The sequence below is a fragment of the Juglans regia genome, chromosome 15, assembly GCF_001411555.2.
Source record: "Juglans regia cultivar Chandler chromosome 15, Walnut 2.0, whole genome shotgun sequence".
Classification (NCBI taxonomy): Eukaryota; Viridiplantae; Streptophyta; class Magnoliopsida; order Fagales; family Juglandaceae; genus Juglans; species Juglans regia.
In genome coordinates this window covers 2,618,986-2,629,908 of record NC_049915.1, presented here as the reverse complement: position 1 = coordinate 2,629,908, position 10,923 = coordinate 2,618,986, and the positions used below count along the sequence as shown (strand labels likewise).

The following is a 10,923-nucleotide window of genomic DNA, read 5'->3' as shown; positions in this document are numbered from 1 at the left end:
CATTTTCACAATGGATGAAAATTTCTTTGGAGGCAGAGCACGGCAGGCGATTTTGTGTGTGTGAGAGAGTGTTGTGGAGAGAGAGAGAGAGAAGAACAAACTTAGTGAGAGAGAAGAGATTATTGAGAGAGATGAAAGGTTTATAAAAGGTATTACTTTTTTTTCTATTTTTTTTTGTATTTGGAATTTCATTAATGTTAGTTTATTGCACATGATTTAGGGTTTTCTCATAATGTATTTTATGTTTATGTAGGTATTGTGGATTCATATTTTGTTTGGATTGCTTAAATTTGAGGTAATATTTATAATTTTTAGATTTTTGATAATTTATAGTTTTTAATTAATAATGTTAAGATTTTTAATTAGTATATTTGTGTTTGTGCAATCCCATTTAAAATGGGCACTATACCAATATACATCTTATGAGCTTGTGTTTGTGCAAATTGTGTTTTATGGCAAATATTTTGTCTTTATTTCATGTCTGAAATCTACGCTTGTCCCGTTCGAATACTATAATGTTAGTTCGAACGAGATCCTGTTCAAACAGAATCTTGTTCGAACAGAATCCTGTTTGAACAGAGTAATAAGATTTTGCGCTAAAATTAAAATAGAAGCTTAAAATATAATATAACATAGTAATTGTTAATACTTAAATTAATGTTTAATACTTATAAAATATTTAATTAAAATAAAATAAAATAAAATAATTACAAAATATTTTACACTAAAATTAAAATAGAAACTTAAAATATAATATAACATAGCAATTCTTAATAGTTAAATTAATGTTTAATACTTATAAAATATTTAATTACAAAATAATATAATATAATTACAAAAATATTTTGCACTAATATTAAAATGGAAACTTAAAATATAATAGAAGATAGCAATTGTGAATACTTAAATTAATGTTTAATACTTATAAAGTATTTAATTACAAAATAAAATAACATAATTATAAAATACTTTGCACTAAAATTAAAATAGAAACTCAAAATATAATATAACATAGCAATTGTTAATAGTTAAATTAATTTTTAATACTTATAAAATATTTAATTAAATTAAAATGGAAGGTTAAAATATAATATAATATGATATAGCAATTATGAATACTTAAATTAATGTTTAATACTTATAAAATATTTATAATATTGGTGATTAGTAATGTAATTTTGCAATGCATTTGTGATTTGGAATGTGATTGAAATAATAATATTTATTGATATAGGTTGCATTGAAATATGGTGAAAATTCAGAAGAAATCTCACTAGAACTATATGCTCTAGCATGTGGTCCATCCAGGCAGGCCATCCAATACTCAGGATGTTTGGTGCGTGGATATAGATTTCACACAACTGATAGAGAACGATATACGAAAACTCAAAATTGTGGGGTCGTAATCGAAGGAAGCCATGAAGATGATAACACTGACTTCTATGGAATTGTGGAAGATATCATAACGTTAAAGTACGTGGGTGGATATATGGTCTGGTGTTTAAATGTAATTGGTGGGATGCTCAAATCTTAGGTTGGGAGTGCGTAACGATAATTATTTTGTGAGTGTCAATACATCTCGCACATGGTATGAGGACGATCATTTCGTTCTCGCTTGCCAAGCGAATCAAGTTTTTTATTTAAATGATCCGGAGTACGGAAATTCATGGCGGGTAGTGGAGAAGTTTGTACCAAGAAATGTATATGATTACATTATAAAGGCAGATGAACTACATGAAGAAGTTGATAGTCTAGCAAATGAAAAAGGATATCAAGAAAATGAAGTAAGCATCAATTTATTTGTTGATCTAAGCCAATATGATATGGTCCCATTGCGTAGATAAGATATTCAACCCGAAGTAATTGATGGTGAAATATCAGAAGAAGATGACTCAACTGATGTGTCTAGTAAGGATAAGGGCGACTGGTCCAGCAAAACGAATAGTGAATGAATTTCAAACATGAATTTTTGTAAATATTATTTTTATAAATATCTGTAATATTTGTTTGAATAATAATTTGTTACAATTTCAAATAGATATACCTCCCAAATGCAAAACAACATGTGTGTTATCCCATCCATTACTGACTCCCAGTGTGGTTCACCTGTCATGAATAGTAAGCCAATATCACCAGGCCCAGAACAAGGTATTTTATCAAATTAAATATCACATTTTATACTCAATTTAAAATAATATGTCTATAAAATAAAATAATTTAATTAAGATGTTATGCTTAAATTACTCTATATATAGCAGTTGTAAGCAAGCGTTGAGATTGAGGCACTACGAGGGGTGTCTGCATAAAAAAAGTAAGGAAAGTGGGTAAAATCAAGGTTGATATTCTCGATGATCACACCTGTAGCTCCGGAGATTCGGTAGCGTGGCTTGCTTCTTATATTGGTACACTTACTCGCACGTATGTACCGATTGTTACATCCTCTTGGTCTAAAGTTTTCCAAAATGTGAAAGACCACATAAAAAAGCGTTGCTTGGTAATAATAAGTCATGCAATTAAGTATATAACATGTTACTTTAAAGTTATTTTGTATTTATATTAATTGTTTATAATTTTCGAGAGTTTGGGCTTAATTTTGGTCGAAGAGAGGATCGATTAACGGTCGAGGAACTGATGTCGAATGCATTTCAGAGATAGAAAGGTCGATGTCATGCACACTATAAGAAGTTCAGTACTACAATAGAGGCGCGCCAAAATCCATTCCAAGCAATTCCATCAAACAAATGGGAGAAAATTTGTGATATGTTTGAAGATCCTGCTTATCAGACAATATCACTGTTATCTATTTTTAATAGTATATCACAGATGTATTAAACATACAGACTAATATTTTTTTTAGTAATGGAGTACTGTGAACAAAGCAAATAGATCAAATTTAAAGATAAACTATCATGCAAGTTCTCGATCTTTTCCTCGTTTATCTAACAAAATAGTAAGTTATTTTAGTCTAATATACATTTTTCTGATTTAAGTTCTTATATAGATTTTCCTTTTGCAGAAAGAAGAAATTCCCGCTAACTATGATCTGACTCAATTGTATGCTAAAACACATAAAAATCGTGATGATGTTTGGGCCAGTCCCGAAGCAGAAACAAATTATATAAGTTTAAGTTTTTTTTAATTTCATTGTCACATAATATTTTTATTACATATACTAACTTTAATGTTTTTGTTTTTGTAGGACAAGATGATATCTCTTAAGGAAACTGCTGCGGATCCATCTGATGCATCATTTGTCAACGATGCTCAGATCCTTTCTTAAGTTCTTGGATCACGTTCTAGATATTTGAGGGGTTTGGGACGTTGCGTAAAACCATCATCAACATCATCATCCTAATCTCGAGTCAGATCGAATGACGACAAGACTAAAGAATTGGAGGAAGCAGCACTTGAGATAGAACGATTGAGGCCCAAGGAAAAAGAGTTGCTGACCCGATTAGATCAAGCACCGGATTTGGAGGCGAGATTAGAAGAAATGATGCAGTTGAATAACCAAAAAATGTTTGAACAATTCCAGTCAATGATGTCCCAAAACTCTAATCCACCACTATAGTCTTAAAATTTATCTTTTCATTAATTGCATTTGTATTATGATGTTCCAAAACATTTGAATAATTGATATTTGAATTACAATTTATGTAATATTAATATGGTATTTTTAATTAAATTATGATCTATATGATTAATACAGTTCGAACGGTAAATAATCAGTTCAATCAGTAAATTACAATTTGGAATTCCATTCGAACCAAAACCGACCAATTTGAATAAAAACTAATCCATTCAAACGACAAACGAGAAATACGAACGTTCAAATAATAAATTATTTGTTCGAACAACATTAATATGCAAAATTCCATTTGAACGGATATAATTTTCGAAAATAAAATTTATGTTCGAACATACATACTTTTTGCTCGAACACAAGTTTTTTGAAAAATTTATTAGTTCAAACGCATAAAATCTGTTCAAACACTCTATTCTTTCGAACATGATCATATATGGTCATTATTTCGAATGAATATTTTATATTATTCAAATGGACGTCTCAATTTGGACAGATAAATATTTCATTCGACCAATGTATTGAGACGAAATTGGTTCATCTAAAAAAAAAATATTCGTTCGAACGGTTTTGACTAGATCCATCCAATTTCATCTTTAAAAATGATTTTTTAAGATGAAATTTGATTTTCGTCTCGAAAATTTTTTTGAGACGGTCCTTCCGAGACAAAATATAGATGAAATTTTTTCGTTTCTAAATATAATTTGGGATGAAATTTGGATTTTTTGAAATAAAATTTTTTGTCTCAAAAAACTCAATCTCTTGTAGTTCCTTAATTCTTCTTTTAAACATGATATAAATAATTAAATTTAATTTTTTCATCAGTTTAATTTTTTAAAATAAGTGATAATTTCATTCCATATAAAAGTTTTAAATTTAAATTCTGATTTTACATTCTATCTAATTTAATAAAAATAATATTCCCCGTGTTGGGTGTTGAATGAGACAACCTCTTCCATAAATGATACGTAGAGGCTTTGGAAGGGTTACAGCTTACTTAAGCGGAGAACGACAAGGCTATTCAAAATTGCAATGTCTCGCCGTGTGAAAAGCTTGACGTTCATGTTGCCTGATGTTAAGGCTACGTTTATAAGTTGAAATGAGTGGAATTAAATTATAAATAATAATATTTTATAAATTTTATTAAGATAAATTTAATTTTTTTTAAATTAAAATGAATTTAATTTTTTAAATTAAAATATATGAAATATGTTGACATCATTTAAATTTAATTTTTTTATTAAAAAAAAATTATAATTATAATCGTGAGTATATAAGTGTCGTGTAATTATTTTTAAAAAAATAATAAAATACATAATTTATATGAAAAAATAATAATTATTTAATATTATTATTTTAAATGATATTACTCTTTATAAAAAATTAAAAAAATAATTAATTTTATCAACAATTAATTTGATACGAGATAAATTTAATTTAATAATCAAACACAACTTAAATAACTAAATAAAAACATTAAATATCGACGTGATGATGTCGGTTTCTGATTGGCTAATGCCAGGCCCATGTGAAAGGCTTGACAGTTGACATCATGTTGTGTGATGTTAAAGCACAAAAAACATTAAAATATTCACGTGATGTCTGCCTTTTATTGACTACTGCGTACGTGGATGATCAATATCTACGTACGCCAGCTAATTAAAAGCTGACACATATTGCATCAGTATGTAGTATGTACGCCATCAGTATTACATCAGCTAATTAATCTTCTTATTTTTGTAAAAGAAGATTGATATTAATTTTATGAAATTAAGTTGAAAATTGAGGCATCAAATTATAAAAATATCAAATTCAGATGTTAAGCACAAGTTGAAACTTCTCCTGCATGGCTTTTCTTTGGCCATTAATTGGACATCAAGCCTAACCTTCAAAGCATTCCCCACTTTCATTTTCTGTATTTGTTTTACTTTTATGATCTGAAAAAGACGATCGAGGTTGGTTTTAAAATGGGTTATATGAATATTCTCACCAGATCGAGAGAGGAAGATGCATGAAGTTGAGAATTACAAAACAACGGCGTTGACGTAGATTATACCGTTCTCATTATATTTAAATAATATTTAATTTTTAAAATTTAAATTTTAAAATTTTAAATTTTAAAATTTTAAAATTTTCTTTCAAATTAAATTATGTTATATAATTACTTTATTAAGGATGTTATCTATATAGAAGAGAGTTCTTTTAATAATTTTGATAAAGAAAAAAAATTATTAATTGGTAATAAAACTGAGTTTTCTAAAAATTACAGTTGTATATATGTCGGGATGAAATTATATTACATATCCAAAGAAGTAAAAATGCACACATAACGCGGAAAAAAAGTTACTGCACTTTTGGTCAATGATACACGCAAAATCTTTTCTACAGTTATTTAAATAATTATGTTTTTAATTAGAGACATTTTTATAAAATAACATAAAAATAATATCGTTTTACAGAAATATTCACAATTTAAAATATTATTGTAAAAAGGATTTACGCATATCATTACTCTTTTTAAAAACATTTCTTTTGAGAAGATCAAGACAAGTTCCAAAATACTAGGGGGTAAAGAACAATAATGTGTTTTAGATCTTTGATCTTTCGTATTCTAATTTGGACAATATAGTCATTTTAATATATATATATATATATATATATATCCAGTCTTAATGATGATAATGATCGATACGTAATGGGGGCCAGACGTCGATCTATAAATATCATCCACTTTGTAGCAAAATTCTCGTGCAAGGTTGAGAGTATCAAAAACCTCATCTACTTGGAGTACGTACGCACTACACGCAGTGCTCTCTCTGAAGCTAAGCTACCTCATCAATTTCCAACTGTGAAGGTTAGCAGTTTCGATATATAGTCCTCCTAATTATAATATTGGCTCAAAAATCATGATCAATAATATCACATATTGCATATATGCATGATGAATATTGTATTTTGACATATATAGACAATTAATTTATGTTTCAGAGATTTCTGTTTTATTTTTTAATTAAAGCAGTCGTCACCCATATATTGTCTATATATCTATTCACCTAATTAAGCATCTCATGCATATTTACATACGTAATATCATATTAATTCTTGTAATTAATTTTCAATATTCTTAGAAAAGATCAAGGAAAAATAATGGAAGAGGGTGCTAGCTCATTATCTCAATCTCGTGCTTTTTATGCTCCTCTCCTTCAAGCTGCCCTAGAAGATGACTGGAAAACTGCTGAAGCTTTTATCCAGAAAAATCCAAACTGCCTTGGAGCCCAAATAACAAAACAGGAAGGCACAGCTCTTCACAATGCTGCAGCTGTAAAAAACACCCGTTTTGTAAAAGAACTCGTGAAACGGATGACACCGGAACAATTAGAATTGAAAATCAAACCAAGCAACTGCACGGCCCTTTACTTTGCCGCTCAATCAGAAATCGTAACAATTGCAGAGGTGATGGTGAAAAAGAACAAATGTCTGCCATTGATCCCCATGGATGACATCGAATTTTTACCACTTTACGCGGCAATAAAGACTGGAAATAGAGACATGGTGTCGTATTTATACTCTGTGACTCCTATTCAAGACTTGGCTTCTCTGGATCACATTAATCTCCTTAACGCTGCTATTTCCACCGATTTGTATGGTATCTCCTACACTTATGATCATCAGTTTGAGACAATTAATTATGAACTATTAATGGTATTGTTCTTGTAATATGATACGTTTTTCTAAATAACTTAATTCATATATTAACCTATTATTAAATGATAGTTACTTAAAATAGACTAAAATATGTCTTGGTTTTTATGAACAGATACGGCACACAAAATTCTGGACATTCTAAAGCCAGCACTTGTAGAGCAGGAATATCTTTGGCTTTCATTGGAGATGTTGGCTGAAATGCCTTCGAGAATTGGCATCAAAAGTCAGCCATCAGTATGGGAAAGATGCTTAAACTCCTGTTAGTTTATTTCCAACCTAAACTATTAACCTAAATATACGTATGTACGTACATATGTAAGTATGCATGTGTATATTTATAACTGTGGACAGGAGGAATTTCTTGATTAATCAAGTATATAAATTTACCAAGTGTACGTTTCCGGCCGTAGAGAGGTGCATGCCTTCTACATTGTGGTAGACTGCTGCTACCATTAGCTAGGAAGTTATCTCATAATTTGTTGTTCACGCATGGTTGTACATATAATACCCCTGCACGTGGCATTGGGAGGTAGATAGGAGGCCATCATGAATAACTCTACTCTTAGGTCTCTACAATATACAATCTATATTGAACAATTTGATTTGAAAAATAAATTTTAAAATTTAAATCTTATAAATGAAATTATGCCATATAGATGGTGTAGAGACTTTAGAATAGCATTTCTTGCCATATTAATTCTTTAATGCTTTTTTTTTTATTATAAATAAATACTTATAAATCTTCTTTTTAGTGCGATTTGCTATTTAAGATACTAGGCTAGTCATCAAACTAACATGTCCAAATAACCATACCTAATTAAATTTGAAGACGTTAATCTCAGAGACTCTTAACATAAATTGTTTGTCACTAATTGCAATTTTATGCGCATATATAATTAATTCATGATCAGAAATTAATTAAGCTATGTCAATTTAATTTATATATAGGAGCCATGTACGCTATATATAGAGCTATAATATTAAGAAGCATATATATTGAAAAATAAAATGTATATGACGACATTGAAGCAATGAAATAATGATCCATTAATATAAGAACTAATTATAATATATATCCTAAACGATATGATATTCTTTTGGCATATAGAATTTATATTTCTGTTTAACTAGACGATCTTCTTAACTAGGTTTCAGAGGTCGGTTATGCAACAAAGCTTTGATGCAAGCATCAGCCCATCACTTAGTTGATCGCCTTTGGAAACAGCTAATCGAAGACAACACATATTTCTCGCCAACTGCGGTTGGTTATGACCAGCATATGATGAAACTAGTTGTTGAAGCTGCAAAAGTAGGGAACGTTGAATTTATAATTATACTTATACGCTCTTATCCCGATCTCATATGGCAAGTTGACAAGGAATATGGAAGTTTATTTCACGTTGCTATTAAACATCGACAAGAGCGTGTTTTTAATTTAATATATGAGATAGGTGTTGCGAAGGTCAACCTTGCGACCTATTATGCCGAAGGGGGAAACAACATGCTGCACTTAGCTGGACAATTGCCTTCTTCGGATCGACTGAATATCGTCCCAGGAGCGGCCCTTCAAATGCAACGAGAGTTGTTGTGGTTTCAAGTACGTATGTGCAGGTGTAAAATATCATGTCAACTTCTTTTCTTCTCGTCGAACATGTATATATTGCATGGTCTCCCCTTTCTATATGTTTTAATTTACAAGTAATTGTTCATAGCAGGAGATAGAAAAGATCGTACCGAAGTCATTAACGAACAAGAAGAATGAAAATGGAGAAACACCCAGAGATATATTTGCGAGGACCCATGAAGAACTACAGAAGAATGGTGAAAAGTGGATGAAAAACACGGCAAACTCTTGCATGGTCGTGGCAGCACTAATTGCCACTGTGGTTTTCCCAGCTGCCTTCACAATACCGGGTGGCAACAATCAAGAAACAGGCATTCCTATCTTTCTGGAAACCAAATGGTTTACGTTATTTCTCGTATCAGATGCAGTAGCCATGTTATTCTCTTCGTCTTCGATATTAGTTTTCTTGACAATTCTCACGTCACGCTATACCGAAAAGGATTTCCTTAAATCATTACCTCGTAGGTTGGCATTGGGACTCGCTACACTTTTAATTTCAATAGTAGGCATGCTGATAGCCTTCAGTGCAGCCTGTTTTTTGGTCTTTAAAAGCAAAGCAAGTGTTCCGATCCGAATAATTGTTGCGGCGCCCATTGTTCCAATTAGTTTGTTTGTTATCCTACATTATGGCCTTTGGTTTGATATATTCTGCTCAGCATTCTGTTCAAATCGGTTCCTTTTCCGGTCTCAGAATAGGCTTTTCAATCCAAGCTGCCAGCAACGTCGCTTGCTACGTAAATTAAGAATGACAATCAAGCCGGACATAATGAAAGAACTCAGGTTCCTGATCGGGCCGAAAAAAAGGAGTCCGATTGAAACGTCCTACAACCAGTCATGCAAGTCCTCAGTGTGAAATTTGACGAAAGTATGATCAAGGTTTCAGTATGATCTTCATTAATTAGCTTGGAATAATGTTGAAAGCTGCTACTTTTTATTAATTAGGACTCTCGAAACTCTATTGTAAGATGGTTCTATGATGATTGTCGTTCTGTATGTATTGTTGAATATTCTGACGTTTGTCATATATATATTTTATGTAATTTTTTTTGGATGTAGCAGTAATCTATGTTATATATACATATAAAAATGTTGTTGAATATTATGAATTTTCTATGATCTCATGATCATAATTATCTTATTCGGTCACAGTCATGAAAGAAATCCGTCTGTATTACCAGCAGGATCATCAATATTTGATCCCTTCACATCAAACAATCCCTGCCTAAGAAAATTTGCCGGTTACTGGAAAAGTTCTTGGACACAATGACAAAACAAATTAATGGCATTTTTGTAAAGGGAAATGAACCTTAAACAAATATTTTTTCTTTTTTAAAAGTATTTTTTTAATAAAATATTATTACCATTTTTTTTCAAATCTCCCGGCCCAGATTCAAATAAAAAACTTAAATAAATTCAAAACCAGTAATTTATTATTGAAGAGCTGTGTAAAAATTGAAAAGTCGATCGTCTATCTACATGATTTTCGTTTTGTAAAAGAAAGTTTCAATACTACTTGACCAGTGCTTGCAGTTCAAAATCGGTTCGATCAAACTCGAATTTAGTTCGATTCGTTTATTAAATGATGTTAACGTTATGATCATCGATGAAAAGTACTGTGAGCTCCACTCATGTTCAAATAAAAGCTAAACAAACAAATTAAACTTGACCATCCACTGCTCCGTGTTTGAACTGAACACGTTTATATTGGCCCCTATCCCCCATTTAAAATAGAAATTATAAAAAAAAAAAAAAAAAAAAATTATAAAATAGGTAGTCATATATGACTTTCACTAATCATCATAGAAACACCTAAACTTCATACCTCAACCACTTAGTAATTTTGCCTACACTCTTGAAGACGTTAATCTCCGAGATTAATACTGATCTTCCACTAAGTTTTAAGTCGCTAAATATTCTTCAAATTATGATCCATTATCAAGAGCTAAGAGTTAATTGCAATTAAATTAAGACCAATACCATATAATAATACGAGTCCGAGCAGCCATAATAA

The 10,923-nt window shown here is 30.5% G+C and overlaps 1 protein-coding gene across 3 annotated transcripts; it reads left to right on the top strand.

Moving 5' to 3' along the window:
• The first annotated feature begins 6,353 nt into the window (after positions 1-6,353).
• On the top strand, positions 6,354-9,957 carry LOC109001921. Of its 3 annotated transcripts, none has more exons than XM_035685754.1 (5): positions 6,354-6,437; positions 6,792-7,229; positions 7,401-7,547; positions 8,437-8,885; positions 9,001-9,957. In XM_035685754.1, exons 2-5 carry the CDS (start codon positions 6,944-6,946, stop codon positions 9,763-9,765), a joined length of 1,647 nt encoding a protein of 548 aa, XP_035541647.1. In that variant the 5' UTR covers positions 6,354-6,437; positions 6,792-6,943; the 3' UTR covers positions 9,766-9,957. The 3 variants fall into 3 exon arrangements, with proteins under 3 accessions (XP_035541647.1, XP_035541646.1, XP_035541645.1); XM_035685753.1 differs by having other exon boundaries at positions 6,712-7,229; positions 9,004-9,957; XM_035685752.1 differs by having other exon boundaries at positions 6,712-7,229.
• The last annotated feature ends 966 nt before the right edge of the window (positions 9,958-10,923 follow it).